The 19,425-nt window shown below is 32.7% G+C and overlaps 1 protein-coding gene across 1 annotated transcript; it reads right to left on the bottom strand.

Moving 5' to 3' along the window:
- Positions 1-16,371: 16,371 nt before the first annotated feature.
- Positions 16,372-16,968, bottom strand: LOC105767276 (uncharacterized). The gene has a single exon (XM_012586781.1). It carries the CDS (start codon positions 16,966-16,968, stop codon positions 16,372-16,374), a length of 597 nt encoding a protein of 198 aa, XP_012442235.1.
- Positions 16,969-19,425: the final 2,457 nt, after the last annotated feature.

Raw genomic sequence — 19,425 nt, 5'->3', positions numbered from 1 at the left:
ATTTATTGTCAAATGATTTCCAAGCTAAAGAATCTGACGGATGCCTTAGTAATTCATCATCGGTTCGTCCATCATGGTGCCACGTCATTGACTCCGCTGTCTTCGACGACATGAAAAGCCTTTGAAGCCTTGGTATCATGGGAAAATACCGTAAAATCTTGACTGGCTTCTTTCTCCACTGTGCATCATTTTCATCGTCGTTCCCATCTTCTGTGTTTCTACCAATCCAACGGGATTGGCCGCATACATGACAGCACTGTTGGTTTTTTCGATCGCCCCAATACAACATGCAGTCATTTGGGCAACTATAGATTTTGTTGTACCCAAGGCCTAAATCTTTTATCATTTTCTTCATATCTTTGCATGACTGAAAGATTTTTGGAAGCGGAAACATTTCTCTTAAAAACTCTAACAGCATTGTCAACGAGTTTCCGGTCCACCCTCCCAAACGTTTTAACTGAAAAAGACGAACACAGAATGACATTTTTGAAAATTTTGATCCCTCATATAGTTCTTCGTTCATGTCATTAAGTAGCGCGTAGAAATTCGCCGCTTCTCCATTCTGCTCTTCATGAGGTACACTACTGCCCGGTTCGGTAAATGCAGTTCCACCAATATTACAATCATCAGATGCCACAAAATCCGCTGGGAACGACTGCACACCATGATTGTGCATATTAAATGCATCCCGCAACATACCTTCCATGTCATCCCTCTTCGGTCGATGGTAATTAGCGATTACAGGATAAGATACATCCATCCTTGAAGAGGAAGTACTAGGCGGGCATTCTCCATGAAAAAACCATTGTTTATATCCCCAAACAAACCCATCAACAATTAGATGCTCGTATACAACCTCACGATAATGCCAGTTTATGTTGACACACTTCTTACACGGGCAAAGAATCATGTTCTCTTGGCTTGCATATTGAAATGCAAAATTTAGAAAAGTCTCAACTCCGTTTCGATAACCGTTGCTTACCCTTGACAAATTCATCCAAGATCGGTCCATATCTTAATTCTTGAAGTCTGACGTTGACAATAAATTGCACGGGTAAGTTATGTATTATGTAAGCTATGTAAGTTGTGTATTATGTAAGTTATTATTATGTAAGTTATGTAAGTAATGTATTATGTAAGCTGTGTATAATGTTAGTTATCAAAGTTATGTATTATGCAAGTTATTTAAGTTATGTAAGTCGTGTATTATGTAAGTTATGTAGGCTATGTATTATGTAAGTTATTATGTTATTATGTAAGTTATGCAAGTTTATATATAAGTTTATATTATGTAAAGTATTTCACTTTTATGTATCTTATTTATAATTATTTTAAAATTATAAAATTCATTACTAATAAAATTGAAATGTAGGATATATATCCATATCATATATGGGGTGATATATTAAAATATAGGTTTTAATATTTAAAAATAATATTTAGAATTATTTTTAAAATTATAAAATTTATTGACAATAAAATTGAAATATAGGTTATATATCCATACCATATATATAAATTTTAAATATATATATATATAAATTTTAAGTAATGTAATATATTTAAGTAATGTAAGTTATAAATTTTTGCAAGTAATATATTTAAGTAATGTAATATATTTTAGTAAGTAATGTAAGTAATGTAATATATACTTTAATTTTAGTAAGTCATGTATTTAAGTAATATATTTAAGTAAATTCTAGTAAGTAATGTATTTAAGTAATATATTTAAGTAATGTAAGTTATAAATTTTAAAATATATATATTAATAATTCATTGACAATTCATTGACAATCAATCAATTAATCGATCAATTTATTGAATAATCATAGATTATTAAACATTAACATTCAATCAATTAATCACATCTAACGTCGATAATTTATTCATTGACATAAATTGAAAATCGATAATTTATTCACATTAAACCGAATAAATTAATCGCCCATAATTTATTCAATTACTCAAATATAAAAAGTGATTTAAGAATCATAATCAATTTTAATAATTTATGTAATTTTCTTTTCTTGGGTAAATGATACGTACAAAAATAACAAACATAATTTAAACCTCGCAATTATGTAATAAGCTGCAAAGTTACATGCAAATTGAGCTAGCAACATATAAAGCAAAGATGATAATTAAAACCGATACCCACAGCTTTAAAACCAAAAATCTTAATTAAAACTCCGTTTTAAAACTAAAAAAAAAATTAAACGATAAAGATAAAATATAACCAAATCCGAAATTTAAACATTTGGAGGTGTTTTTTTTAAGAAAACTATCTAGGGAAACATAGAAATAAATACCTCAAATTTCCTTAACTTCGAAGCAAACTTCTGCAAAAAAAAAACACACACACACACACAAGTAAATTAGTACCAACAAAACAGAAAAAAAATAACAGAAGGAAACAAAAGAATATTTAACTAAATTAAGATTCAAATCTAAATTTGAATTTTAATTATCACAACAATCAGAACAATACATAAAGACCAATGCAGAACAAGACTCTATATTTCTTCAGAATTACCATATGAAATATTTCCATATCAAATTCACTTCATTATTAATACCAAATATTAATATCAAATATTTAACAACTTTGATTCAGATGAAATATTTAATATCAAATTCACATCAAAGAACATTTGACAGTAGCCTCAATTTAGGATCTAACCAACCATTCTTTTACAAATTATGAACAGTTGACAGTAGCTAAGCTGCTGTCTACACCCAGAATTTCGGCAAATTGCAGCATTGAGTCTCATAACCAACAAGATATAATTAGTTACATTTAATAAATATGAAAAAAAATCTATTATTAAATAATATATGTTGCTATCGCAAAACAAGGTAGAAAACAGAACAGCTATTTGCATATTCATTCAGAAAATCTCGCAAAACAGACTAGAAAACAAATCCCAAGAATTAATACAAGATAATATTCTTCAAATATATGATTTTTTTTAAAAAGGCATACACATTCCATTATCTCCACAATCGTGGATCACCCAAAATCCAAGTAAAATAAATATTAAAAGGCTTTAACAAATGTACTACAATTCATCAAGTTATACACTTTGAACTCTTGGAGGGAGCAAACTTACCTAAATACGAGCTGATCAATAAGGGAGTATGAGTATGAAAATATGAATTTCTAAACATTTTTCAAATACATAAAACTTTAAAAATATAAAAATACTCAAGCATTCGATCCTTACACTGGAATCCAAGAAGCATAGATTAAAACCGGTGTTTATTTTTTCCTTTCTAACAAAATCCTAACCAAATAACTCACATTAATAATCAAACCCTAAAAAAGCTGGGCTTAATAAATCATAAAATAAATAAAATACCAATAAAACATAAAGCACAACAATCCTTTGCTCATAAGAACATAACTAAAAATTTAAAGAAAAAGAAAAGCGAAATAAACAAAATGAAGGGAGAAACACGCTTCGAAGATCTAATAACGGAAGAGGTAGCGACGACGAGAGAAAATACGATGAAGAAAGAAGCTAAGACTCGTTGGACTTCTCTAATAAGTAGAAAACAAACACAGAAGATCGATACTTCTTCCCAAACCCTAGACATGCAGAAATCCCCAAATTCCCCAAATTCCCAAACAAACTGGTTCAAGCTTGGTGATTGAACTTGGTATCTAAACCTTAAATTCCAAAATTACACTGAACCAAAACCCTAAATCAAGATACAGTGTTTCAAAAGAAAAAAACGCTTACCTTTTAACAACAAATTCCGCAGCTTTGATAGTATCCTGTGAAGATTGACTAAACCTTTGCTTCGTTTGTGATAATTTCTGAGTTCACCTCTCCCTTTTTTTTTTCTTTGTATTTTTTCACTATTTTTGGGGAAAAGTTGGGGGGCCTTTTTGGGGAGAAAATACGTTTTTCGGCTAAGTGTTGGGATGAAATACAGAATGAACAATTGCGGCGTTTATAATATAACGCCACTAATGCCGTTAATGTGGTAGATAAACGACAGCGTTTTTTTAAAACTGGAAAGCAAATTTGCGGCGTTTTCGCATAGCGCCGCTAAAACATACCTTTACTGGCGCTTTTACAACTGCGCCGCAAAAGCTAGTAAATTCTCGAACAAAAACTACATCGTTTTGCCCAAACTATTCATATTTTTTTACGGCGTTTACGAATAAAGCGCCGCTAATGCCCATTTTTCTGGCGTTTTTTACAAAAAACGCCACTAAAAAAATTAAATTCTTCTACTGAAACGGCACCGTTTTTTAGAAATTTTAAAACATTATTTTTTTAATTCATATTTAAAAAACACAATATATAATTACAAATTGCGACGTTTACGAATAAAACGCCGCTAATCCCGTTAATATGCCATAGAAAACGACAACGTTTTGATTAAACTACAGAGCAACTTTGCAGCGTTTTCTTCCTAGCGCCGCTAATTCCCAACTTTAGTGGCGTTTTTGCCCTTGCGCCACGAACGCCGTTAAATTCCCAGCCAAAAACTACACCGTTTTTACCAAATTATTAATAACTTTTTGTGGCGTTTTTGCTCAAAACGCCGCTAAATCTCACATCTTTTTATTTTTTTCTTTCTTTCTTTCTTCTATGTTTCATTAGAATTTTAATTAATTAATTATTAAAATTTTAAGTAATGTTTAAAAGTATTTGATAAAATTATAAATTTTAGTTTTTTATTTCATTTTATATTTTTATTTTTTCATATATTTTGATCCTATCCAAATTAAATAAGTAATTACTTATATATATATATATATATATATATATATATATATATCCATATAAAAATATCGAATTGTTAATGTTAAATATTTTAAATATAAATTTTAGTAATTAAATGTATCATTTAACAAGTCTAAAATAAACCAAAACCCTAATTTAACCATTTGGCCGTATACATGCATATATAAAGTGATCTCTCTCTCTCTCTATATTATATCTCTAATTAATTTAATAATATATAGACTATATATACATCTTTGAAATATATCTTAAATGATCACTGAACCTTCACCAATTGTAAGATTCTTGACATGTGCTATCGGTGCCCTAGGAACATTGCCAAAATACCGAAAGGGAGCATCTGCTAGCTTCCAACCCTCGAAATCCCGTCGTTCATCAATAAATATTTTTAGAATGATCCTTTCTACTATAAATTAGAAGGCTGAACCAGATTTTGTAGAGTAGTGACAAAAATTTGGAAAAACAAAACCGGACGGTCACTACTTAATATTAAATTTATTATTATATATTTTACAAACATATAAGAACATATTTAATATATAAATTAATAAAACTAATTAATCTAAGCAACCATGATCCCTAAATTAAGTACCCTTGACACCCTAAACCTTAAACCCCTAACCCCTAACCTCTAAATCTCCTAGCCCTTAAATTCCTAACCCCTAACCCCTAACCTCTAAATCCTTAACCCTTAACCCCTAACCCTTAACTCCTAAACCTTATATCCCAAACCCTAATCCATACCCCCTACTCCTTAAAATACCTTCCAAAAAATTCCCTAAATCTTTATTAATAATCATAAAAACAGTTAAAATCGATTAAACAATAATTAATAGTTAAAAATTTTGTATAAAGCAGCAATAAAGAATATTAATCTTTATAAAATTTATTTTTATATAAAGTATGGAATTTTTAATATTTTATTTTATTGATAAATATTGAATAAATTTCTCTAATTAACAAACTTATTATATTCTTAATTTCTAAAATAGATCATAAATGAAAACAAGAAGGACGAACAACTATATATATACATGGCATTTTTCTTTAATATTGATGAAGTGATAACAAAAGGAATGATAGCGAGTTAGGACGATATGCATATATTTTAATTAATTGAATGATTTCAATTCAAATTCACAATTTTATTTAAGTATTTAATTAAATGTTTGTCATGAATTAGTTGAGTATTACTATTTCAACCTTGAATTTAAATTAAATAATATTATCCATCAAATTTTTAATCCTAATAAAAACATAATTTTAAAATTTTAACCTTTTTTGGATATTGATCATATCCACAATAACTGAATTTGAATTTAAATTAATACTATATTAATTTAATAGTCATATATATATACCTTAAACCTAAAACCCTCAATTAACTATATTGATAATTAATTAATTCAATATTTTAAATTTAAAATCATACTATCTGCTTTTACGATTATATAAAATTTTTTACTATATATAATATAAAAATAAGCAAGATTAATCATGTACCCAAAAATCTTAAAAATTATTTTAAATAATAGTATTTTAATTTTTTCCATGTGATTTATTTCAAATTATTTCTATGTGTTATTTTTCCTGAATATTTTAAATATTTAATTAGATTTAAGTTGAATTTTATTTAATTAATCTAAATAATAAACCAATTAAGATAAAATGTTTTTTGCGGCGCTTCAACAAAAACGCTGCTAAAACCCCTAACATTAGCGGTGCTTATCATAGAAACGTCGCTAAAAGTCTTAACTTTAGCGTTGCTTATATAAAAACGCTGCTAAAAGACCAAATATTAGCGGCGCTTCAAAGAAATCGCTGCTAAATACCTTAACTTTAGCGGCGGTTGATAAAAAATGCCACTAAAACCCCCGACCACTAGCGGCGAAAGCCTAAAAACGCTGCTGAAAGTCAAAGCATTAGCGGCGCAAATACAAAAACGCCACTAAAGCCCTCCGAAGACTATCAAACGACGCCGTTTGGATTTTTTTTGCGGCGTTTTTGACATAAACGCCGCTAATGCATATTTTTAGCGGCGTTTTCTTAGTTACGCCGCTAAAGCTCATTTTTTAGCGGTGTTTTCTCACAAGCGCCGCTAATTCCTGAATTTTACCGGCGTTTTTTGTCGAAACGCCACTAAAAGTGCCGCTAAAACCCTGTTTTGGTGTAGTGACTCCACTTAGCACCAATTATTCATAGTGACGATATTGATGTCACTTATCCTGGTGCTAATATTTTTTTCCCATTATCTATGATGCAGTTAGCTCTAAAACTACACTTTGTAAGGCACCATATTCAATCTAGTCACTTGAAGGTCTTCTGTATCTCCACAATTGATCAACTTATTGATGGTCTTACAAAACTTCTTTCCAAACAACTATTGTTGATTTTAGGGATAATATAATTTTTGGCCTTTAAACTTGGTAACTAGATTCACTTTGATATCTGTACTTTTTCAATTAATTATTTAATTATTATTGGTTTAGTAGTTGAATCGATCAAACCAATGGAATAGGGATCTAGTGGTTTTACCAATTTAACCATTGGTCCAATTATTAGAACATTATATATGACACTTACCATGTCATCACCTAAGCAATTATATATATATTTTAATTTTCAAGCAATGATGTGGATAATCTTAGAGTGTCATGTCATCAAGCTTTTATATTTTTAAATTCTAGGACCAAGATGAATCTAGTTGCTAAGTTCATGTGCCAAAGCGGATAAAAAAGTATAAGAATTAAAATGGACCTAGTTGCCAAGTTCAGGGACCAAAAATCATATTATCTCTTGTTTTTACAATTTGAAATAGTAGCTCATAGCTCTACATTTTTGTGGGTCATGTAAAGAATTTGGGTAAATCACCATAAAATTAGGTGTTACAATCAACAAAATAAATTAAAATAAAATAAAGGGTAAATTACTGAGTTAGTCACCAAATTTTTAAGGCGCTTTTATTTTGATCACCCAAAATAAAATCCTTGCAATTTCACGCTTTCATTTTAGTCACTTAATTGTTAAATCTCTAATGATGGTTGATTGTGCATGCCACATCATGTTTACACTTTCATTTTGGTCACCCACTTTCTAAGTCGCTTTCATTTTGGTCACCCAAAAAAATGTTTTTTTAAGTATTGATTTGGGTAAAAAAAAACTAAGGATTAAAGTGAAAAGAGGTAGAAACAAAAATAATGCATTTAAAAAAAGAAGTCAAATTGTACTTGTTTATCACATTGCCAAAAATCTATTATCTTTAATATAGAAGTTTTAAATTTCAAAACATCAAAATCAATTAAATAAATTTTGAAAAGTTTTCATCCTTTGATAATGTCAATCAATTTGTTACTATAATATTGAAATTAATTAAATTAAGCTCCTTCTAATTTTTTAATTTTCTTTTATGTTACTGATTATTTTTAATGAAATCAACTCGATAACTCATATTTAATAATTGTCTACAAGACTTAAATTTATTTTGATTATATAATCTTGAATCTTCCATGCTAAGCTAAAAGAAAAGAAAAATAATTGCAATTAATTAAATTAATTTCTTGTTCTTCATTTGGGTAAAGAAGTAATGTAAAATTTACTGTGTTTTGCTTGGCATGGAAGATAAAATTAACTAATTTAATTAATTGTAAGTTTTTATTTTTTGGCTTAGTATGAAAGGCTCAAGATCATACAATCAAAAGAAATTTTTGTTCTATAGAAAATTATTAAAGATCAATTATTTGGGGTGATTTTAATTTAGAAACATAAAATAAAATTTTAAAATTTAGGAGATTAAATTAATTAATTTCAATATTATAGTAACAAATCAAGAAACAAATTCAATAATTTGTTTACTTGATTTTAATATTTTGAAATTTAAAATTGCAATATTGAAAAAAAGAAATTTGAAACTTTTGAAAGGAGGTAAACAAGTACAATTTGAAGTTTTTCAAAGCATTATTTTAGTTTTTATCACTTTTTCACTTTAATCCTTAATGTCTTTTTTTACTCCGATGAATACCTAAAAAAAGGATATTTTTGAGTGGCCAAAATGAAAGAAACCTAGAAATTGGGTGGCTAAAATATAAAAGTAAACACGATATGTCGTGTACCGTTAATTGCCGTTAGAGATCTAACAGTTGAGTGATTAAAATAAAAGTGCACTAAAAATTGAGTGACAAAGTTGCAAGAATTTCATTTCAAATGGTCAAAATAAAAGTGTCAAAAATTGGGTGACCAATTAAAATGAATCAATAATTATTGTTAGGATTTCCTCGTTGCATATATATATTTGAATTATTATTTTCAAATTTAAAGTTTTATTTTAGATATATTTATTATTTTAAAATTTAAAATTTTCTCTCTTATATTGTATCCTTATCATGTGTATAAATAAATTTGTACTTGTAAGAATGAAATAAACCATATAATTCAAAATCTCAAACCACTAGGGTAATGTACAAGTATAGTCACCCAATTATAAAGTACGTTCTATTTTGGTCACTCAACTCTTATTTTTTTATTTAGTCACTTAACTTTTCAAATTAAATATTTTAATCATTCTTTTCTTTAATGAAGTCTAAAGTGCGCTTTTTTTATTGGTTTGATAATAAATTAAACCCTTAATGCTTACAAAATTTTTCATTTTATTACTAATTCTAAAATTCTAAAATATATTTTAAAAAGTTTAAAATACTTTTATGTTAACTTTTTTAAATTTTTCAATTTATATTTACTTTTTCTCATCAACCAAACATGTGAATAACCTAGAAATTAAAACTATTTGTTATTCAATCTCTTTTGATTAGTCTTTTCTTTTGCTATATTATTCGTCTCAAATGCCTAACTAAAACTCAAAAAGTAACTTAAAATAATAAATTTATACACTTAAAAAAATAATTGGATTGATGACACCAACTCCGACCACCTTACTTTTTGCTATAAAGATAGTATTAATTTCAAGTTATCAAATCTTTATTATTTCTTACTCAAGAGATTACATGAAAATGGTTTAGGATGCAAAATTCTTAAAAATATTTATATATACTTTTTATATTGTATCCTATAAAATATATCTCACCAAAATGAAAATTGGGTGACATAATTATTAGCGACTGTTTTATATTAATTAATTGCAGGCTTTTAAGATTGGTTTAAAAATCCAGGAAAAGACCAAATATATGTGAGGTTAATGATTTACAACTTTTCAACTCCAAAACCTTTGACTTGAAGCCTAAGAGAGGAGATATTATATTAACTTAACAAAGTTGGTTTTCATGATATCATGTTTGAAGCCCATACATATTTTTCATTTCTGGCTTCAACATATTTTACATTTGTCCTTATTTACATAAACCTGAGCAAAATGAAAACCACGCCCATCATTAAGGTTTGACCGTTTAGGCCATTGTTTAGGTTTATTTGTTTTAAAACTATAAAATAGATGGAAAGCAAGGATTGCTTTTTTCCTTTTTTTTTTCAAGTGGATTGTGATAAGTAATTATGTTATTAAAGTTAAGATGAATGTTGAATATGGATTTTAATATTTATCTTTTAATTAATTTAATTTAATTTAATTAGAAAAAAATAATTATGACACAAAAATAATGTCATTTGATTTCCCACATTAATTTTGATTTGACACGTGACACTTTGTAATTTACTCATAAATTTTCCTCATCTACAAATTCCCCTTAAGACTCAATCATGAACACAACTTTGTTGAGTGTATCATGTTATCCAATCTTGAATTTAATTAGATTTTGATGCACAATTTTATTTGCACCACAAGCTTGACTTGTAAAATTTAACAGCTTCAATGGCTTGCGGGTAAATTACCAATAAAAGCCCATTTATTTTTAAAATTATCGAAATGGGTTAGGTCCTAAATAAATTACCGGAATGGGCCAATTTCCCCCAAAACGCGTCCACGTCAGCGCGTTGTCAGGGGATAAAGCAGGAAAACGCTTCTTCAAGGAAGCGCTTTGTCCACGTGGATAGAAAACACGTCCTTGAGGGCACGCTTTGTGTCCACGTGGACAAAGCGCTTCCTTGAGGAAGCGTTTTCCCTGTGTCTGTTGTACCCCCCAACGGCTATTTTTTTGACCGTTGGTAACCCCCCAACGGTAAAAAAAAACTATAAAAAGCCCCTTTCATTTTTTTTCACACTTAAATCCTTTCTATCTTCAATCTTTCAATATTCTCTCAAATTTCTCTCAAATTCCTCTCAAAGCTCTCTTTAATATTTTTTGAAAAAGCTCTAATTTTTTTTGAATTTATTTTTTTAAATAAAAAAATTTGATCGTGTTAGCAATGGCCGGAGAATTATTTCGTCTCGATGATGAACACATATCCGTCAAACAAATGAAAATGGTAAGTGTTAAATTTAATTTTTAAATATTATTTAAGATTTTTTTATTTATGCAATTTTAAATAATTTTTATTTTATTATTCTTTATAAAAGTCTGTAGATCAGATATTGCAATGCTATATCCTTAATATGTCTGGTCCTCCATCACCGTTGATAGAGAATTACTTGCGGGAAGCGGGTTTTTGGCACGTGGCGACGGTAGGCCGGGGGTGCAAGTTGGACTTGAAACTCATTAGTGCATTGATAGAGAGATGGAGACGGAGAGGTGGAGACCCGAGACAAACACATTCCATCTTCCATGTGGAGAGTGTACTATCACTTTGGAAGACGTGAATTTGCAATGGGATTGCCAATGGACGGGTACGCAGCCACTGAGACCGTTCAATCTGGTGATTGGGGAGTGGTATGCTACGAGCTTTTGGGTGCTGTTCAGAATAATATTAACGAAGGTCGGATCGAGATGGGCTGGTTACGAGACATATTTCCGGAGCCGAATGATGATTCTACCGAACTAGAAAGAATACGATATGCTCGGGCATACATTCTTGAGATAAGTAGAGGTTATCTGATGTCAGACTTGTCACGAAACCTTGTACATCTGAGATGGCTGCTGAAAATCGTTGATTTTAGAGCAGCTGGTGAATTTAGTTGGGGGTCTGCCATGTTGGCAACATTGTACAGGGAGATGTGCGGGTCGACACGACCGAATAAAGCAAAAATTAGAGTTTGCCTATCACTATTGCAATCATGGGCACGGTTTCGCTTTCCATTTTTACATTCTCGAGTGGACCACCCATATACATTCCCACTCATAACGAGGTAAATTTTATATTAGATTTTACAATTATTACGTAGATTTAAAATATAATCGTATGCTAAAAATTTATTTAATTAGGTGGAACCATTCGACAAGTTATGTTGGATTACCTACCTCTCTTGAAGATATACGGCTTCTATTAGACCAACGGTTGGAAGCACAAGTAAGTATCAAATAAAATAGATATTCATAATGAGATAGTCGATTCCTATTTAGTATTTAATATGTTCATATAATTTCAATGGACATCATACGAGGATTCGATAATTTAGGTAGTAATTCCGAATGAATACTTGCAAAATCCGAACGCTTGGCTTGTGAATGCCCCATTGGTCAACTTTGCGATCGTGGAGATGCACTAGTCAGACAGAGTATTATGGCAATTTAGATTTTGATAACCGATTCTCGTGGCACCTGAAGTGTTGGATGATCATCACAGAATCGACTTACGGCAATTGCATAAGGATTGGCAGAGATTCTGGTCACACTATATCCAAATGTAGAAAGATCGGTATGATTATATACCTACTCGGGAACCGATCATCGTTCCAGAGTTAGCGTACGTTCCAGAATACATGCCATGGTTTAGGATCCATGGCAAGCAATATTTACTGTCATAAAAGGAGCGGTACCGATAATTGCGTGTCCAAAGAGATCGATGTGGCCTTTAAATCCAAGAAGAAGGGACGACGACGCAGGCCCATCAACAGTGCCCACACAATCACCAAGCCCAACAACAGCACCCACACTGTCTCCGGGCCTAACACTTCAACCGAAGACACCCACAGCACAGCTTTTTCAGATGATGCCAGGTGCGTATCCTAGCCCTTTTATGTATCTTAACCCTTATATGTTTCCTTTTTCTAGTCCTATGGCAGGTTGGAATGCATGGCCCGGTTCATCTTCATTTTCGATTACTCCGAGTGGACCGCCGATGTATAGGCCACCGTCGCATGAGGGATTGCACGAGGGGCCATCACGGAGCTCTTCTTTTTACCAATCCCCATCACCTTATGGGTTTCAAACACCTTCGCCATTAGTGATGGAAACATCTCCGCAGTCAGTATTTTATCAGGGTGGGTCATCCTCCCAACACCGACAACCAGATCCCCTACTGGAGGAACCAGAATCCCCGCCGGAGCAATCACAACCCTCGTCGAAAGCTGGACAAATGAGGAATCTAGCACGTAACCGTCGACGACCTCCATGTGGCACTGAATCCGGCGGGCACGAACATTGATTTTTATTTTAATATATTTTTACAAACATTTTGAATATTTTTATATTATTTCATGTAATAAAATAAAAGGTTTTTTTTAATAAAGTAATTGTAATTTTCTTTAATATTTTTAATAAAATAGAAATTCTTTTAAATAAGGAAATATTTTGAATATTTTTATATTATTTCATTTAATAAAATATAAATAATACAACATAGTTTTTTACAACAATTATCAACTATTGCGATTTGGACATGATCTACTTGTATGACCTGGGTTCCTACACCATCCGCACAACTTCTGTTGATTGTCTGTTTCTCGGATATCCATATTGTTACGTATTCTAGTCGAGCAAGGTCGACCCTTTGGTTTGCGACGCAATTCTCTATCCGATAACAGCTAAAAGGGAGTAAGCGATACAGACGGCACTTACGTTCATCTGGTACCGGTGGGAATACGTGTCTCCAGACGTTGTACATGTATTCTAATCTATACACTTCGTCAACATAGCTCATGGGATCCAGATGGAGATTTTAACAAGCTGCAATTACATGAGCGCATGGATAACGAAGTGCGTCAAACATCCCACAGTCGCAAGTCCTATTTCTCATCTGAACCCCATTCAACATCTTCAGGTTTGGTTGGAATAGGCTCCGGTTCAGAAAATAATGCAACTTCTGCACCATTGGGGCTGGGCTCTCGAGGTGGATCCACATTGACTCATCTTCTAACCCACCATCATTTGCAACGTACGAGGTCCCCTCACCGGTGGACGTCGTAGGGAATACATCATCCCTTCTTCTGAGAGTTTCATAATGTCCTCAATTGGATGTAGATTTCCAACCACTAGAAGTTGATACCGTTCCCCGGTATGTATTTCCAGCATCAAACATCGACCCACCGATGTGCATGTCCCATCTACTGACGGAGTGTCGTGCAGGGGTTGTGTATTCCATACCGCTACCAAACACAACCAGTTCCGTGTTTTGTATCCCACTAACATAGTGTTGGTCAGGGGTCGTGTATTCCTCTCGAACAGCAGTCGCAAATGCATCATTTGGCAATGCAAATTGTACATATAACTCAATATAGGGTGCTCCACTAGCGAGATGAGTCTGCACCATTGCCTCCAAGCTACGAGCACCTTTGATGTCGAACGAGTCATATGTCACTGGATCAACAGAAGCACAAAATTGATACCTAATAGACACAACTTTCATTGATGTCATTCTGAATATTTTACACCTAATTCTTTTACGAAGTTCTGTCAAATCTATGTCCTGGTTAAAAACTAGTGGCACTGTAATCTCTGATAAAAAAACATCGTTCTCGGTGTGATGAACCTTACCATCATAGTAAATAACAACACTAATACGAACCTCATCTTCAATTTCTATCCTTCTTAGCCTCTCTAATTTTTTTTGCTGTAACTTATGCAACCTGAGAAAAAAATTTGGCTCATTTATAGCCTCAGGCCAAATAGGAACTACTGTAACAAAAGAGCATCCACGTGGGAGCTTCTTTCAGTACTTTTGCTGATATTGAATCCTGCTTGAAGCGTTTTTGACACTATTTGCTTAGAAACATCTTTTCAAAATTATTTTTTCAGAAACTACTGTAGCAAAAGAGCGTTCACGTGGGAGTTTCTTTCAGTACTTTTGCTGACAATGCATCCTGCTTAAAGCGTTTTTGGCACTATTTGCTCATAAACGTCTTCTCAAAATTATTTTTCAGGAACTATTATAGCAAAAGAGCGTCCACGTAGGAGCTTTTTTAAATTAACAAACAATTTAATTAAGTAACCTTAAACCCCAAACCCTAATTTATTTGAGTTTTCCTTAAAAACCTTAAACCCTAAACCCTAATCTATTTTTTTAAAAAAATTATAATTAATTTACTCAAGTAACCATAAACCCTAATTTATTTGATTTTTTCTTAAAAACCTTAAACCCTAATCTAATTTTTTTAAAAATTATAATTAATTTACTCAAGTAACCTTAAACCCTAATTTATTTGATTTTTTCTTAAAAACCTAACGCTAAACCCTAATCTAATTTTTAAAATTTATAATCAATTTACTCAAGTAACCCTAAATCCTAATTTATTTGATTTTTCCTTAAAACCAAAAACACTAAACCCTAATCTAAATTTTTAAAATTTATAACTAATTTACTCAAGTAACCCTAAACCCTAATTTATTTGATTTTTTCCTTAAAACCATAAACACCAAACCCTAATCTAATTTTTTAAAATTTATAATTAATTTAATTAAGAAACTCTAAACCTTAAACCCTAAACCCTTATTTATTTAATTTTTTCCTTAAAACCCTAAAATTTAAAAACCCAAAACCCCTAAAACCCTAACCCTAATTGTAAAAAACCCTAACACTTAAAAACAGGGAAAACGCTTCCTCAAGGAAGCGCTTTGTCCACGTGGACACAAAGTGGGCCCTCAAGGACGTGTTTTCTGTCCACGTGGACAAAGCATTTCCTTGAGGAAGTGTTTTCCTGCTTTATCCCCTGACAACGCATTGACGTGAATGCATTTTGGGGAAATTAGCCCATTCCAGTAATTAATTTAGGACCTGGCTCATTTCGATAATTTTGAAAATAAAGCGGCTTTTATTGGTAATTGGCCCAGGCTTGCATGTGAGAGATGATATAAAACCAGAAGCTTTAACGTCCATAGCCAATCAAAAGTAAATCTGACTGAAACTTTATTCACTTAACATTGCTGACCGACCATATTTTTGTGGATAACTGCAAAATGATGTTTTAGTAATAAAGTAAACCTTTTTACACTATAACTTGAATTATAGTTTAATTAGGATCTATTTTACAAGTATCAAGTGTAGTTTCTTTAGTTCAAATGGGAATCAAAGTCTATCCCTGCTCGTGTTTCCTTTTTCACTGCAAAGTTTACATTGATCAAGATAAACTCTAATGCGATTAAAAATTGCAATCCTTGATAAAATTGAACTCTACCATCTTTGCATATAAAAGTAGAGCCGTGCAACTAGACTTTCTCCACATTTTTTCAGGTTCGGATGCTCGGATTAAAACTAATCGTGCTGTTTGGATCTCGCCGTCATTCACCGTATTCGAGTTCTTACTTTTCTCAACGTCAAGTTTAGCCAACATTCTTTCTTAAGTTTTTTATTTGATTTTTGTGGCTTTTTTTTGTTGAAAAAAACCCAAACGTCAACCTTATTTTATAGCAAAATTACGGACCTCCAAGGGATAATCCATATTGAAATACAAATTACACTTTTTCTTAATAGCTAGATTACACAGTAAATCAGCGGTCTTATTACTACAACGGTCGATCCAATTTATGTGGACCGAATCAAAATTTGTAAAATTCATGCACACCGTTTTCGCATAACAACCCAAAATTGTAACATCCTGGGCTCTCATTTTGACCGTGTTTACAACCTTAGCATTGTCTGATTCCAACATGAGCTTTTTCACATTTAACCGAGATGCCAACTTCAAACCTTCAGCCAACGCCTCCATCTCCGCCCAAGTTGCCTCTATGGATTTATTAAAATAACCATAACAGCCCCCTACAACAAAACCCTCGTGATCTCTAGCAATATCCCCATACCCAGCACAACCATTCGCGACAGCAGCATCAACATTTATTTTAACAAAACCATTTGGAGGCTTTTTCCAGCCTTTACAAACTGGTTTAGGAGGGATTGCAGGAGGCTCGGTCATGTTAAAAATTCTAAAGTCGTTGCTGAGTGTCTGCGCCCTCTCCCACACCACCATAGCCGCGTCAGCCTTACCCTGGAACACCATCTTGTTCCTGTTAGTCCAACAATTACAGAGGAGAGTAAAGAAATCAACAACAGCCTTTCAGTCGAGCTCGCAAAGAATATCTTCCAGCCAGTCAATGCACCGATCGTAGCTTCGATCGAGTAGCCTGTTATTTAAACCCCCGATAATAAGAACTTCACAGACCTTGGGACACTCTTTCATAGCATGGAGAAGCGTCTCTACATTGTTTTTGCATCTCGAGCAAGTCGTAGAAAAATTCAGATGAATACGAGCAATCTTATGGTAGGTTGGTAAAATGTCATGGTCGATTCTCCAACTGAAAATTTTAATCTTGGGAAGCATTTTGAGCTTCCATATAATTCTCCAAAAAAGTCTATGAGGGCCGAAACCTATTCTCTTAAGGGATAACCAGGAGTAGGCGGACTTCAAAGTATAGAACCCATGGGGGTTTTGTAACCACGTAACGCTATCTTTAATACCATTATGGGGAATGGGTAAATTGCAAATACACTCCTACATAATTCTGACATATAGCTCAATGACCCTATCCCTTTTCCACTGCGTATGAGGCTGGTCCCACAACTCATTAACTCTTCTTTCGTTGTTAGTAAAAAGTGACTAATCAATTGAGTTCCCATTTAGCCCCTCAATACCCCAATGGTCCCATCGAATATTAATCGTGTTGCCATCCCCAACTTGCCACATAAACCCATCCTTTAAAGCCTCCGCCGCTTTAGCAATGCTCCTCCAAGTAAACGACGAATTATCGCAGCGTTTAGGCCTGAACACATCCCTCTCGGGAAAGTATTTTGCACTCAAAACCTTAAAACATAACGCGTCCTTGAAATTGATGAGTCCCCACACTTGTCTTCCAAGGAGGGCCAAGTTAAACAAGTGCATATCTCGAAAGCCCATGCCGCCCATCCCTTTAGGATAACATAAACAATCTTAGGCCATCATAGCCCAACCGTGAGTCTTTTCGTTACTCGTCCACCACATCCGGCTCATTTTCGATTGAAGCTCCTCAATGATTCCTTTTAGGGCGAGAAAAACAGAGAACGCGTACGTAGGTAAAGACTGAAGAATAGCTTTGAGGAATACCTCTTTCCCACCGTAAGACAATAACCTTTTTGACCAGCTACTAACCCCTGCAAGTGCACCGGTTAATGATGTTAGTGAAAGCAGTTGATTTTTTTTTCTATTTATAGGTAGTGGTAATCCTAAGTAGCTGTCAAGATTATCAGCCAAACGTATTCCGAGAATAGAACTAAAATTTAGTTTTTGAGCCAAAGGAGTTTTCAGGCTAAACATGATCATAGATTTAACATTATTAATCTTTTGGCCCGAGACACTTGAAAACTTTTTTAAAATATTAACGATTTCCTCAACATCCCTTTTTTTATTACGAATGAAGAGGAGTGCGTCATCGGCAAAAAAAAGGTAATTAATACGCGGCCCATTAATACTAGCCCAAATTCATTTTAACATATTTTCATTTTGAGCTCGGACAAGAAATTTAGACAAGGCTACCATGCAAAATAAAAAAAGATAGGGAGAGAGAGGATCTCCTTGTCTGAGGCCTCTTTCTGGCACGATAGTCTCTAAGAGGGTTGAATTGCATTTTACAACATAGTGAACCGAATGAATACAACTCATAACTTTTGTTACCCAAGCCTCCGCATAGTCCATTTTTATCATAACCTTTTCAGTGAATTTCCACTCTACCCGATCATATGCTTTGCTCATGTCGAGCTTGATTACAAATCCCTTATTAGGACAATTCTTAGCACTTTAGAGGTAATGGACTAGCTCGTAGGCAATCAATATGTTGTCGTGGATTATTCGTCTGAGAACAAAAGTGCTCTGATTTTGGCTAATGCTTTTCGGAAAAGTATCTTTCAATCGATTTGCAAGAACTTTCGCGATAATTTTATATACCACCCTGCAAAGACTAATCGGTCAAAAATTTGTCATATCAATAGGATTTTTTATTTTAGGAATAAGAACAATAATCGTCTCTTTGAGACTGTCCACTCTTCTATCCCCACTTAAAACCTCATGGCACAATTTTAAGATATCATCTCTCACCACGTCCCAATGCTTTTTGTAGAAATTTCTCGACAAACCATCAATGCCTGTGGCTTTCCTCGGGTCTATTTGGTTGAAAGCTCTCTTAATTTCCTCATCTTTGAACTCCTCCAGCAACTTATCATTTAACTCCCCTGAAATGCAATTATCAATGAAGTCAACATTTAGATAATTGTTTTTTTGTAAAGTTGACCCAAATAAATTTTGAAAATACTCCCCGGCCGCTGCATAAATATCTTTGGTGTTGTTCTTCCAGCACCCATGAATATCTTTCAACCTCTCAATATTATTCTCTTTCCTTCTGCTAGTAGCTCTCACATGACAGAATCGGGTCTTGTTGCCCTCTTTCAACCAATTAATTCTCGATCTCTGTGCCCAATACTTCTCTTC

The sequence above is a fragment of the Gossypium raimondii genome, chromosome 4, assembly GCF_025698545.1.
Source record: "Gossypium raimondii isolate GPD5lz chromosome 4, ASM2569854v1, whole genome shotgun sequence".
Taxonomy (NCBI): domain Eukaryota; kingdom Viridiplantae; phylum Streptophyta; class Magnoliopsida; order Malvales; family Malvaceae; genus Gossypium; species Gossypium raimondii.
This window is presented reverse-complemented; position numbering and strand designations above follow the sequence as displayed.